The 15,390-nt window shown below is 35.3% G+C and overlaps 1 protein-coding gene across 3 annotated transcripts in view; it reads right to left on the reverse strand.

The window, feature by feature from the left end:
- RAD21 (RAD21 cohesin complex component) overlaps positions 1–15,390 on the reverse strand; it is a 28,045-nt gene that overhangs the window by 11,111 nt on the left and 1,544 nt on the right. For all 3 annotated transcript variants that reach the window (XM_060127957.1, XM_060127954.1, XM_060127956.1), the window contains exons 2-7: positions 9,670–9,844; positions 4,818–4,947; positions 3,187–3,286; positions 1,132–1,238; positions 630–836; positions 43–168 (exon numbers count right to left, since the gene is read on the reverse strand). In XM_060127957.1, the coding sequence (XP_059983940.1) occupies positions 43–168; positions 630–836; positions 1,132–1,238; positions 3,187–3,286; positions 4,818–4,947; positions 9,670–9,813 (814 nt within the window). In that variant the 5' untranslated portion in view covers positions 9,814–9,844. The remainder of the gene's footprint in view (positions 1–42; positions 169–629; positions 837–1,131; positions 1,239–3,186; positions 3,287–4,817; positions 4,948–9,669; positions 9,845–15,390) is intronic.

The raw sequence follows: 15,390 nt of genomic DNA on the forward strand, positions 1-15,390 counted from the left end.
GCCATACGTCATGCCCAGGATCACTGAACATGAAATGCTTACTTGATACATTATCATCCTCATCCATGTCATCATGCGCAGGCTGTTCTGGCAACATCACCCCCGCCTCAGACAGGGCAGGGGGATCGTCAAAGATACCGCCGTCATTATTACTAATAAGTTTGTCATCTGAAATACGGAATGTAATTTAGTTACAATTTGAAAAAGAAATGCTAAAAGAACAATAGCCAATCACTGGAAAAATAATGTTAAAATGGATTAAATTAAAAAATTTAAATCTGTATTCATTATGCATCTGTTCTCTTCAAGGTAGTACACAAAAGTATAAAACACTTAACATATGAAAAAAATCTCTTAATTTTAAAACATATATTTACTTAAACACAAATAGAGCACTTCGAAGAATTAGTAAAACTTAAAACTCCAAGACAAGCAGTTTTAAACAAAATTAGGTATTGTTAAAACATTTTTAGGCTACAGGTTTACAGAAAACTTTTACTGAACCAACTGGTGACAATTCACACATATATACCTAGAGAGATGCTCAAGACTAAGAATTAGCAACTGCTCTAAAACCCCGCAACTAAATAAAGAAATTACGTTAGAATAATCACCTTGTTGTGACTTACCTAATATACCACCATCATTTCCTTCTCCAAAATTGTCATCCTTATATTGGTCTTCATATTCTAAATGGTTAATCTTCTCATTCAGATTGCTGGTGCTCTGTTCAGGCTCTAATAGGAGGTTAGAAGCACCAGTGCTCACTAACATGTCATCATCCTCGAAAGCGCTACCTTCTCTCATTATTTCACGATCATCCATTCCAAAGTCACCTAAACAAATTTTAGTTGGTCATTAGTTGAAAAAAAGTTAGAAACATCACCGAATCAAAAGAAAATGGCTAATGATTTATTTTAATTATAATGTCACATTTGCTTACTGAAGTCTTATTTATCTTTGAATATTAAAACATCTAGTTTAAACTTTAAATCTTTATTATATTTCATAAACTGATTCTGGTGCATGAGAAAATTCAAATATAAGATCCAAATTTAGGTTACCCTAAATATATTACATAACATAATTTTAACATTATAGCTAGTGGCTAATGATTTGTTTCTCTATTACCAAAATCATTTTCTTGTAGAATACTGATGTTTCCAACTTCTTCTCTCATGGTTATCTCTTCCACTCTACTCTGGTTCAGGCTGAACTGCTGGGCCACATCGATGTCACTTTAAGAGAATTTCAAATACAATGTAGTCTCAAGTCTCATTGTAATGTATTTATAAGGGAACACACATCTCAATTCTTTATATAAGCAAGAAAAAAAACCATACATACAACCTATGGAGCCTAAATATTTAATATTAAATAAATACAATCCAAGAATCTAAATGATGTGGAAGTTATTTCTGTATTTAAATTTTAAAACTGTTAATGACCAGCAAGCAAAATATAATATGCTGAAATCACTACATAAGGCAACATGGTATACAGCGCAAAAACTTAGAGATGCATGGGCTAGATAGGCATGGGTTTTCATCAGGGCCCTGCAACTTACAGGCTATGTGAACACTGAAGTTACTGGCTTTTCTGAGACTGTTTAGTACAAATCTGGAACACCATCGACCAAATTCAGAATGTAAATACTTCCAAACAAATCACCAGGTTTGTTCAGCAAATAAATGGCAAGGACAAACACACAAAAAACATGTAGCTCTGTTACAGGTTCTTACAAGAGACTTCTGAGACATATCAACCAAATGCAGGCTGGAAACTCTGTATAGACCGTAGCTGAAACAAAGCAGGGCGGGGGGAGCCTAAGCGTCAACTGGGGGCATTTGACTGCTGATTGTATATTATATTAAAGAATTATTGTACTTTTTAAAAAACTGTGGTAGTGTTATGGCTTTGTTTTAAAAATTCCTTGCCTCTAAAGAGATACATTCCAAGGTATTTACAGATGAAATAAAATATTTGTTATTTGCTTTAAAATAATCCGTTGTTAGAAGGTCAATTGGAGAAATACAGCTGAGACCTTGAGCAATGTGGGATTTAGGGATTTTGACCCTGAAGTCAAAAATCCACATATAACTTTACAGACAGCCCTCTGTAACTGTGGTTCTGCATCCACTAATTCAACCAACCTCAGACTGTGTAGTACTGTAGCATGTATTTAGTGAAAAAAAATCTGCACATAAGTAGATCCTCCCAGGTGAAACCTGTCTAAGGGCCAATGGTACACATGAAATAAAACTGGCAATATATTGATAATGAAAGAAGCTGGATGATCAGTACCTGGGGTTCATAATATTTACTAATCTCTCTACTGTTTAGCTATGTTAAAAAATTCCACCATAAAAATATTTTAAAAATAAAATAGGAGTATAAAGAAAGGGAGGAAAAAGTAAAGCAGCCAAATAGTGCCTAGCACTAATTAACACAATAAATGCAAAATAAATCATAAATTTACTCCTATAATTAAAAGTCAAAGATCATTTTTTAAAAGAGCAGACAAATTTGTCAAAAAATAAATGGGGATTGGTGGAGAGGGTTTCTCGGATAACCGTGCTACTCAATCACTTGGAAAGTGACAGTCACTTCCCTGTCATGGTAATCATAGCTGAATTCTGAAGACTTGAGAAGAGGGAAACATACCACAGTATTCTGCTGTAATGGCCATCTCTGTACAACTTTCTCTTCTTAAATGTTGTGTGACAATGACCCTTTCTTGCTCTTTATAGAAAGTTATCTCATATGTTTATTAAAAAAAGAAAAGAACAAAAATTGTGGCTGAGTATAGCTTGGCCAAGATGATAAACTGGTAGATGACTTTACTATATACCTCTGAAAAAAATCATGAAGCAACAGTTCAAGTTTTACTGATATCATTATGTAAAGCAAACAGCTAGACTGCTGTTCAGTTTACACAATGGCCTAAGCAAATCAGAATTCTCTTAGCTGTGTTAAAGCTGGCATCTTCTACATGATCTTATAGAAGAAACACTTCTAGGTTATGTGTTTCATATTTATACGCTAAATGAAAGCACATGCATTCTAGCTACATGTTAACGCAATGTCAAAACATCCCAAGAAAACTATGCATTTGGTAAGCCAATAATGTTTTTTGCACACCAAGTCAAAAAAAAAAAAAGAAGAGACAGAGAGAGAGAGACATACTCTAAGTCAGGCAATGGCTGATCAAAATCATGAAATTCTTCAGGTAAAGTAATAGCATTGTAAGCAGCTTCTCGATTTTCCTCAGGCAGGTCAACAACACCTGGAAAAGAAACGGTAAGCTTGAAGACCTGTGGCTACACCAAAAATTATCAAGGGGTCAAGGAAGGTAAAGTCAGTATAGGGAGGGAGGGAGACACAAAAGGGAAGAGATATGGGGACATATGTATATGTATAACTAATTCACTTTGTTATAAAGCAGAAACAAACACACCATTGTAAAGCAATTATACTCCAATAAAGATGTTAAAAAAAAAGTATAATTTCTTAAGGTTATTTTCCAGAAGGTTGATAATATTTGCAAAGTACCACTGAAGCTCAAGTACTTTTGTTTTTTTAATAATCATTAGCCACATTACTTGTGTTACAAGAGGTCAAAGCACTAATTATGCATTAAACTGAGAAGTCTTTAAAAGGACGTATCAACAAGTAAATAAATATTAATAACAGTTTTCTAAATAAGCATGAAATTTATGAGGAAAAGGAATGACTGCAAGAAAATACCCCAAATGTTAAGAGGAACTGGTTATTTTAGGAAAGTGGGATTAAATTATTTCAATTTTCTTTACATTTTCCCCTATATTTTTCAAGTGGTCTATAATAAAAATGCATTGCTTTACAAGATAAAAAGAAACAAAACATGTTATTTAAGCAAAATACACTTAGTAGCCACATATAAGAAATCATTGGCCGCCGCCTCAATATTTTACTTTTAACCAAATCTTAGATCTCAAAGATTTCACTATTTATATATTAAAATAAATGGAAGTATAAGAATATAACAACAGTAGAAATTACGGTATAAGGCATCTCTCCTACACATTGAGATTATTTTAATCAGAATAAAATTTTGTCAATGCTTTAAAAAATTATACAATAGTAATTATCTATGCAGATGCAAGTTTGGTTGCTAGAGTCCAATTTAGAATCAACTATTACCTAAAACAAAACAACAACGAAGAACTATAGAGAACATTTAATAAAGTCTCAACAACTTAAGCTAAAAGTGAATTTGATTTTAAGACTACACTAAGGGCTTCCCTGGTGGCGCAGTGGTTGCGAGTCTGCCTGCCGATGCAGGGGACATGGGTTCGTGCCCCGGTCTGGGAAGATCTCACATGCCAAGGAGCAGCTAGGCCCGTGAGCCATGGCCGCTGAGCCTGTGCGTCCGGAGCCTGTGCTCCGCAACGGGAGAGGCCGCAACAGTGAGAGGCCCGCGTACCGCCAAAAAAAAAAAAAAAAAAAAAAGCATACACTAAAATTATTCAGGAAAAAATTAGTTTTCCACACTTCAACCTCTGATGATTGCTGAAAAAGGGGTTAAAAGAAAAAGGCAACTCCAAAGGATTAACAAAAAAGGTGTAACTGTCATAATTCCATATGTAGAACAAAAATAAAATCGGTTTTCTCCCTTGAAACACTGCCTCTCTAAGCTCTGCCCCGTTTTTAAGGGGTTCCCTGTACTGCAATTAAAACAAAACAAACTACGCTCATCTAGCATATTTGCTTAGCAGTTTTTAAACTAAACACGATTAACTCCAAAGTTAAAAACAAAACAAAAAAGTCAACAATACCTGGCCGAAAAGCCATCTTTATCTTAATGAATGCTTCATTACAGTCTGCCAGGAGATATTTGGCTTTTCTGTGATAGATTCGAACTACTCCCAGTAAGAGATGTCCTGACGTTCGGAGTGCCATCTTCACCTGTGAATTAACATTACTCTAATTTATAAAGTTAATTTTCTGGATTTAGAGACTACTTCAAAGCTTGTATGTTGTGCAATTCACAGGCAATTTATATCTCTCCATACTTTTAACCATTTATTTGAAGTTACCTCACAGTCATGTATATTTTATTTCTCACTGCCTTTACCTGTAAATTTCCTGAGTATACCCAAAGAATAGACTGGCAGAAATTCATGAATGAATATAGATGTGAAGGTAGCTATGAAGCAAGTATTAAGGCAATCCATGAACTGTTGTCATTAGCACATTAAGAAGTATGTGGCACTTTTGGTTGCCAATCTAGAGTCATTGCTCCTTGCTGGCTAACTGAACTCTGATTTTATTTGGGAAGTGAAATGTCCCCAGTCTTGAAGGATGACTGTCTCATTCTTCTCTGCTGGTGCTCGTTTTTGAGCGGGCATGTAACCCAGTTCAGCCAACGAGAAGTTGGCTTGACTGAGCCAACTTCTCAGTCAAGTAGGTCAGAGAATTTCTGAGAAAGATTTTCCCAATTAAAACAAAACAAAACAACGAACACCCCTCCCTTCCTTCTCCCCTTCCTGCACTGTGAGTAGGTGGGGCCTGTAGCTGCCTGCAGTACCCCCGTAACTGCAAGGCTGTCTGCATGAGGACAAGAAGCCACTAAACTAAGAAAGGTGAGTCCTTGGATGACATCTTTGAACTGCTGAACCTAGATCTTCCTATTTCTAAACTTCTAGTTAAATAAGACTGTTAATTTCCTTATTGTTTAAGCCACTTTTCACTGAGTTTTTATTACCTGACTCAAAAGCATACTAACTGATAAAGGATAATGGTATCCATCTTTCTTCACAAGAAAATACATTCCTCAGCCTGTATTTTATCAAGGTAGATCTTGATCAGTGCTTAGGGGGATCCAGTATGTGGGATGAGACAGAGTAGTTGGAAAAGAATGAGAGAAGTAAATACCCAATCTAAATAGAATGATTCAAAATTCCTCTGGTTATAATAAGAATTTTTTTTTTAAGAACAAGAAAACATGAGCTCAACTTTACCAGACTGTTTTCCAGATAACACCATAAAAACATCAAATTTTTAAGTAGCAAAGAAAGCTGTTAAATATTTGCTTAAAGTTTAAATTATGCTTAGTACACTATGTTCCTTATAACTTACAAATACAATGTGTTGTCTTATTTAATATGGGTACTCTCTATAGCAGTCTAGAATCCGATTTACAATAACTCTCAGGCTCTATATTTATGGTCACATCTCATAACAGCATAAATTATGAAGTTTAGTGTTATAAATTCTTAAGTATCTAAAACTGTAATAAATTTATAACTAAATCTAGGACTTATCTGATGATAAATCCCTGATATGAAAAATAATACCCAATTAAAATACTGCTCATAATGGAAAATGAGAATCTCCCTTTATGGTGTAGTCTTAGGAAATTTAAAATTACTGCTGACTGCACCTTCACCTAAGAAAAAAGGAGGGAAAAAAACCCCAATCTTGGCATGCCATTACCTTGTCCAGAATTAGCAACTTTTAAAAGGTGGTGTTTAAACAAAAACATGGAGATACAGAGAAGAGAGTAGTGGTTACCTTAGGAGAAGGGGTGGGGGAAAGGCAAAATGGCTAAAGGGGATCAACTGTATGGTAATGGATGAAAACTAAATTTTTGGTGGTGAGCACACTGTGGGGTATACAGAAGTAGAAATATAAAACCTATATAATGTTATAAATCAATGTTACCTCAAAGTAAATTTCTTAAAAATGCAGATAATAAAGTAGTCACCTCATTAAATAAAAAGGTGGTGTTTGGGCCAAGTCTGTCTTTCTGGATTAGTTTGGTTCAGAGTTCAGTCCCAGAATAGGTAAAATGAGGTGTGGCATTTTTGCTGTTGAACTAGCTCATGTTAAGAGTGGAGGTATAATCAAGAACACAGGCTATACATCCAAGGAAAACTCTGATCTGCAGGGATTTAAGAGGGGCTGTTCCAACCAGAGACGGAGAGGGGAAGGGGGGAGAGAGAACGCATGCAGCTGCAAGGAGCAATTTGTCTGCCACTTGTTCTAAACGACTAAACCAACATTTCACCCACAAGAACTGCACAACAAAAGCAGACATTAGAAATTTTCAGGTCAGTTCACCCTGTGGAGATATCTATTGTGATATATTCTATCACAATAAAACAAAATCAATCAATCAAATAAAAACACACTTAGAAATGGTTTTTAAAGTTGTAGTGTCCCTAATGGGGTACAAAGTACTCTGCACATATTATGAAAAAGTTTGTTATCCTTTTAAGCCAAATCACCCTCAATACTTGCTTATGGATGTTAAAGTTAGCCACACTTAGCAATTTCAAGAAAAGAGTTCAATTTCTCCTTTCTCCATTCACCTAACTCAGTAAGCAGACCTATAAAAAGAAAATATCATCTTCTCAAACAATTCCACCAGCAGCGCACACTGGTGCAATTTCCCCACAGAACAATTGTTAATGCACATCAGAAATCTTAAAATAAGTATATCACCTGCTCCAATAATTATATTCCTAAACATCAACATTAAGGAAAGACAGAGAACAAAAGATTTTACAAGTAACAGTTACTAAATGGCTGTTTTTTAAAAAGAGGAAAACAAAAACTTGTAATCCTACCACCTAGAGAAACCTTTAGTAATATTTTAATATGCCTTCTAGGCTTTTATATATGCATAAACACAATTTTTCTTTTTGTGTGCATGTGTACACAAAAAACTGTATTATATTGTTTTGTAATGAGCCTGCAGCCAGGAAAAGCTCTGTTCATAGCATTATCATAATTTTTAATGGTTGCATTATACAGACCAGAGGAATTAAATTCAAAAAATTTGGAAAAAATATGGATTACTTCCCTCCCTCCCAAAAGAAGCTGGTCAAACAAATCATACACAATCAAAATGATAAATTTCAGGTACATAATCCTTTATATGAAGTCCTAGGGACCAAATGTGTTTTGGAATTCAGAGCTTTTTGAATATTATAAAGGTAATGCAGTGCACATGCCGTTTATTAAAACATTCCCAAGAGTGTCTGCAGCAGCTCCCCATAACCATACACATTAGAATTTATGAAAACACAAATAACCTCACTTCAATTTTGGTCAAGTTGTGTTTCTGGGTTTTTTTGTGTATTTAAGTTCTGTGGGTAAAAGACTATGACAATGTACAATGCAACCATTAAAAATGATGGCAGAGTTATGAATAGAGCTTTTCCTGAATGCAGTCCTGTTACAAAACTTACAGTGCAGTTTTTTTATACATGCATAAAAAAGGAGAAAAATTACATGTATAACACATGCACCCATAAAAGTCTAGAAGACACAGCAAAATACTAAAGGTTTCTCTAGGTGGTAGAACTACAGGTCACTTATTTCCCCGTTTGTAAAGTTTTCTAATTAGTATTGTCTTAGAAATAACATAATAGAAACATCTTTAACACCAATAAATTCTACACTATAACTCTTAAGACCAGTTGAATTTCCATATACAGATAGAAATTTTATAATTTAATCTAATTCCAAATACAAACTTTCACTTCTCTCCTGTGAAACATTTATTTTCCCAGAAAACTTTTCTGAACAAGTCTCTGCTACATCCCACCTTTGTTCCTGGGATGCCCTTGCTCCTTCAGCAGTAAAGAACTACTCTTATTTAACACACTATACCAGCATTGTCCAAACTGTTAATTCTAAGAGGAGCTCCCAATGCTGATGCAGGGAGCTGCAATCTGGAATGCTTTCAAAATAGGAAAACTGGTACATGTATGTGTGTATGCATATGCATAAAATACAAAGCCCAGGAAAGGACCTTTAAAACACAGATGTGATATGTGTGTGTATGTGGATATATAAAAATTATATTCAAGGACTATACCTTTATTTTGAGATTAGCCCTTCATACATTTTTAAAGTCAACCTGTCTGTTCCTCAATGAAATGCTCATGATGTTAGTAGCTATAATTGTGACTGTTTGTTTGAATGGTCTTTCCTTGGCAACACAAAAAACACATATTAAGTCATACTATTTGTGAAATAGAAGGGTGGAAACCACTGCTTCAGAAGTTTCAGAGGAAATCAATAAAATCTCCTCTAGAAACAGAGTAGTAAGCAAGGCAGATAAGGTAAGGACATTCATAAGGCTTCCATTCTAGGGGAACACAGTAATTAAATATTTAGGGAAAGATGGCCAAGTACAAAAGTTCTACGATGGGGAAAAGTTCTGGTATCTTCAAGAAACGGCAAGTAGGCCTGGGAAGCTGAGGTGGAGCAAGTGTTCTGGATACTATTTGCTACGTGGATAAGGTATCAATAGTTAGATCTGGCCCCTGCAACATTTTCTAACTAATGGGTCCTTATTTTGAAAACTTTGTAAATTCCTCAATCAGGAATACCTATACACATATTTAGTATAAAAAACATCTAGAAAGTTAAATATAAAATATTTGGGTACTGCCCGACCATGCTTATCTGCCACTGAAAGAGGCAAATGAAGATATCTGTGTACTCAACAGAATTTTTAAAGAGAAGAGAGTATCAAATTGAAACTCTGGCTATGGATTTTCTTTACCTCCAGTATACATCGGTGCCTACCTAAGAAGCTGTTTTTATAGAATTCTATTTCACACATCAATGAACAATCAACGAAGTGAATAAAAATATCAACATCAAACATACCTTCGGTGAGATGATACTCTCCACACTGCTCTCTAAATTACACTCAAACACATGGGCTTTGGTTAGCTTCTTATCCCAGTGGGCCGCTAGCCAAATTTTGGCCAGAGGCCCTCTTTTACTGAGGACAAAATGTGCGTAGAACATTGTTCTGGTTGACTATGAAACAGGAGGAAACCTGAAGGGGACAAAAAGTTAATGCAAACAACACCACATGAGAACTGAATTATTTAACAAGACATACAAGAAACCTGAAAATAAAAGTCTCCTATTCTTCTAAATATGAAAACTATGAAAGGCTTGAGTGAAGTATAGTATGCATATAAAAAACAATCTATTGTTTAATTTTGAGAAGGTAAGAAAAGATCCCCCCAAATGCTAAGCTGAAAGGTAAGGGGACAAGTCAGGTCACTTCCATGCCCTACTGTCATCTTAAAAGTGCTAGTTTGGTTTTTTTCCTTTAAGTAAAAACTGTCTTCAGAAAACTCTTCTTTTTGAAGTTCCATCAAGTGTTAATTCCATTCCTATCCTGATTACTAACTGTAAAAATAAGTCTGCTTCTGGCCAAAAGCCAGAAAATATATTCTTCATGACAAGAAAAGAATGTCCAAGAAGAAAAACACTCAGGCACAGATATTAATCAATGAGGAAATTTCCATGTTTAGAACCCCATTAAAAACTGAGATTCTTAGCTAAATGCATTATATAATAATTGCTACCTCATGACAAGCATTTCATATTTCACCAAGCAGATGAGTAAGTGGGTTGGCCCCATTTTACAGGTAAGCAGTTTTCAAAAGCTGAGCCTTAAAAAGATAAGCATTGTATAGTTTTCTCAACTCAGGAATCTGGAAAGCACTTGATCACTAAATTCAGGACAATGATACAGTATACAATTTAACTCATGACTGAAACAGTCTTAGTAGAAACACAAGTATGTTATTCTTTTATTTTCCTTTTAGTAACCTAATGTATTAATATCTAAGAAAAAAAAAAGGCAGCCTGCAAAACTCCAGCTTGGAGAGCATGTGAACAGTGTAAAAAGATAATTTCCCTTATATCATGTATTTTCCCTTTTCCACAGAAAACTTTAGAAAATCTATTTTGCCAACTGAATTTTTTCTGAAATGTCCGTAACACTAAAAAAAGGTAAGTCATGCTTTTACAGAAAGAAACTCAAGCACACCCAAAACACATGAAAACTAATTAAAATTTAAAAACTTTTAAAACTTATGTCACACCTATCCCTTGCTCCCTACCATTCCTAAGTCCTGGCAACCACCGCTCTGTTCTTTACTCAAATTTTAGCATTTTGAGAATGTTATATAAACGGAATCATACAGTATGTGACTTTTTGGAACAGCTTCTTGGATTCAGCATCATGATACAAATTCATCCAAGTGTTTGTTGCACGTCTTAACAGTATGTTCCCTTTCATTGCTGAGCAGCATTCCATGGGGGTGGTTATAGTACCACAATTTGCTTAGCCATTTACCTATTGAAGGACATTCGGTTGTTTCCAGTTTTTCGCTATTTCAAATAAAGCTACTGTAAATATTAGTGTACACAGACTTGGTGAATGTTAATTTTTCATTTTTCCAAGACAAATGTTCTGTGGTGTTATTGGACAGCATGATAAGTGTTCCTTTAGCTTTTAAAGAAACTTTAACACTGCTCCTATCAAAACTCTAATGAGGTTTTTTAATAGCTACTGACAAGATTTTTCTAAAACTCATAAGGGAAGGCAAAAGACCCAGAATAGCTAAAAGTATTTTGAAAAAGAAAAATAAAGTGGGAAGAATCAGTCTACCCAATTTTAAGACTTATTATATAGCTACAACAGTCAATACTGTGTGAAGAGAAAGATACACAGATCAATCACAGATCAATGGAGCAGAGAACCCAGAAATAGATCCACACAATTAAGTCCAACTGATTTTTCACAAAGATGCAGAAGCAATTCAAAGAAGGAAGGTAGTCTTTTAGTCTTTGACAAATGGCGCTTGAGTGATCAGACATCACCCACAGGCCAAAAAAAAAAAAAAAAGAAGACCTCAATCCAAACCTCACACATTATATAAAAATTAAGTCAAAATAAATCGCAGACTTAAATGTAAAACTATAAAATTTTAAGGAGAAAACCACAAAGGAACACCTTTGATAGCTAAAGCTTGGTAAGAATTTTTAGACATTGTACCAAAAACATGTCCTATAAAGTAAAAGAACCTAACATGAAGGAGTCCACTGAGGATGCAAAGACAAGACAGAAGATGGAAAAAATATTTGCAAACCACATATCTGAAAAGGACCTGGATCCAAAATATATAAAGAACTGTCAAAACTAAAAGAGTTAAAAAAAAAAAATCCAACTAGAAATGGGCAAAAAAAAAAAAAAAGGACATTTCAAGGAAGAGAATATACCGATGGCAAATTAAAAACAAGAAAGATGCTCAGCATCACTAGTCATTAGGAAAATGCAAATTAAGACCCAATAAGATATCACTGCACACCTCTTATAGGAGCTAAAATAGAACATAATGGCAACAGGAAGCAAATGCTGGTGGGGATACACAGACGCTGCCATTTCTCATACACTGCTATTGGGAATGCACAATTTCTTTTGAATTAGCTTAAGAAAAAAGATCCAGAGTAAGTTAACTTGAATTTTCATGTTTTTACAAAGGGACTGTAAATTTTAAACAAGGAGTTTGCTTACTGTACTTTCAATTAAAAAGTATACTCATTCTTTCCAATAAGGTACAGAAAATACATACATATTAGTTAATGTATCCCAGGCAAGAGATTTTATGCCTGTCAAAAATGTTTGGGAGGGGGCTTCCCTGGTGGCGCAGTGGTTGAGAGTCCGCCTGCCGATGCAGGGGACACGGGTTCAGGCCCCGGTCCGGGAAGATCCCACATGCCGCAGAGCGGCTGGGCCCGTGAGCCATGGCCGCTGAGCCTGCGCGTCCAGAGCCTGTGCTCTGCAACGGGAGAGGCCCACGCACCGCAAAAAAAAAAAAAAAAAAAAAAAAAAAAATGTTTGGGAGGGTGGTGCAAGAGTAATTCAGTCAGGTTTGCCTCATCTCCAGTTTCCATCACTTAATGAAATTTTCAATCTCTGAACCAGATGCTTCCAGGGGATCATTAATTCACACTAGGAAAATTTTCTCTGAAGAAAAAAATAAAATAGGCTTCATCAATTGCCTAATGATGTGAACTTTTTCTCTCAAATGTGGAGTTAAGAAAAGAACTAAGGAATACTAAACTAGGAAGAATTCGGATCAAATGCTCTAAGGTAAAAGCATTAAATAACAACACCTCAAGTGCACCTTCTATTCCACTTAGATCAAAATTTGCTTCCTATAATCAAAGAGAGCCTCCTATGTTGCAGCGCTTCTACTTCAAGCCTTAAAGTTTGTTAGCATAAAAATTAAGCTGCCTCTACAGCATTATAAATATAATCTACAGGATTTTGTACAAATCCAATATAGCTCTATGTTCTCAGAAATACAATCACTGTCATACACAATAAGCTCCAAGTATCACTATGGAAGATAGTCATGTTCCAAATAAGTAAAAAAAAACTCTTACTATTTGGCTCCTAGAATACTCCCTGCTGCATGTCAACTACTAAATAAGTGTTTAATGAACAAGGACATGAAATACACCAAGTGATCTCATAATTGATACATGTAAAAAAGTCCGGAAATTTTAGAAATTGAAACTGGCACGTCTCAACAGGTGTCAGCAGTTCATGGCCAGCGCTTCAGCTGCTAGTCAAGAGTACCATGCCTAAAATATCCCAGCTATGCCCAGGCAGAGATTCCTAAACGGATGCTTTCTTGGCATTGGATGGGGAGTAACTAAAGCAGAGTGGTGCTAAAATTAATCTGGGAAACAATTAGCAAGAGGAAATCACCTTAATAACTAAAGGAAGCCTGATGTACAGCAGTGGGTCAACTATTGGCTTGTACCTAAATAAGAATAAAGTGTAATCATTGTTGCCTTTTAAACCATTTTTTTCCCTTAGTAATACCAAACCTTTAACCAATCTTTAAAGAAGATTGGTTCAAAGTTTTAAAGATTCTAAATTTTGCTAATTCTTTACAAAAGATCTTAGCAGAAAGTCTGCATTTGGTCAAAAAGCACAGCTTACCAATTTCATGATTGCTCAATTTTTTTCTAAAGCAGCAAACAACTTTTAAAAATTGATCCTAAAAAGTAATTTAAATCTGATGTGAAATGACAGACTGATAATTTAGAACATATTCAGGAACGCAAAAACGGCGATTTCTTTAAGATGTTTCTAAAAAACCAAAGTCAAATTACAGCTCATGTTTCTACAATGATGTTAAATCATTATAATATTTCACTCATCTGTTAAAAAGCAGGGCAGGATACTGGTTGCATAAATTGGTATGACCTCTTTGAAGGGCAATGTGGCAACATCTCATACTTTCCAGCAAGAAACTGCACTTCCAGTAATAAACCAAAAGTATATTTGAGGATGTATAATAACAATTAAAAAAAAACCCCAAAACTTACTAAGCTCTAAGTATTTGAGGTGTCCATCCTCTTCGTGATAGTCTTAGAAGATAAATACTGGCCCATTTTACAAACCAGGAAAAGGAGAAAAGGAGAGGATAAGGAATGTGGCAAAGGTCACCAGCATTTAATGCGAGTGGAACTTGAACTTCAGAGCCCACAAGTCTAACTAAACACTATGTTGCCTTGCCAGCATGACTTTTAATAGCAAAGTATTAGAAATAACCTACCTAGCCCTTAATAAGTGACTTTTAGCAAATTAATACAATCATACAATAGAATTCCCATGCACTCTTAAACAATGATAAAAGAGAGCTCTCTCTATACATGTATACAAACACGCACTTGCACGAGCAAAAAGTATCTATGGAGTGCAAACAAAACTGATGACACCGGTCACCTTTGGAACCTGTGCCCAGTGAGAAAGTGAAGACTACCCTTCTGTACTGTTGGACTTCTTTTCTTTTGTAACTTATGGCACACACAAACGTCATCTATTCAAAGTAAAAACAATTATTTTGGGAGTGCTTTGCCAGTAACTAGCATGTTAAGCTGCTTAATCTGTGTAGTTCACTTTCCCTAACTATAAAAAACTGGAAGGTGGAAATTCAGTGATAACTAACCTTAGAAAACATCAACATCGAACTCAGATAAGAACGGAACCATCTCTTTGGGGGTGCTTGGGGAGTGTCTCAGGGACAGAAGGTATTTCCAACCCTGCACCCTAGAGCTCCCCTCCCTTTTGATACTAATGTTCTTTGAAGAAGAGTTTTACAATCGGACAGTCCTAGGTTCAAACTCAGCTCCCTCCACAGTTGTTTTGTACGGGTTAAAAGTGAATTAACATCTGAGTCTTAGCCTTCTCATCTATAAAATGGGGATGTTCCCCGAACAGTATTATGAGAATTAAACAGAACATCATACCCAACACAATGCCACTACAGACACAAATAGTTACTTTGGAAAAAAAATCTCCCACAGAGCACATACCAGCTATCATGATCATGCCTAACAATTCTGACATCACAACATTTAAACAAAAACCACAAAATCTTTATTTCTGATATTAGAAATTTCCCTTCTGTACCAAACTATAAAGATAAAACTTCTCAGAATCTTTATGTTCCAATAAGTAGGAACTCACCAGGAAAGAAATTCTCATCCTTAAGAAAAGTTAAT

The sequence above is a fragment of the Lagenorhynchus albirostris genome, chromosome 17, assembly GCF_949774975.1.
Source record: "Lagenorhynchus albirostris chromosome 17, mLagAlb1.1, whole genome shotgun sequence".
In the NCBI taxonomy this organism is placed as follows: Eukaryota; Metazoa; Chordata; class Mammalia; order Artiodactyla; family Delphinidae; genus Lagenorhynchus; species Lagenorhynchus albirostris.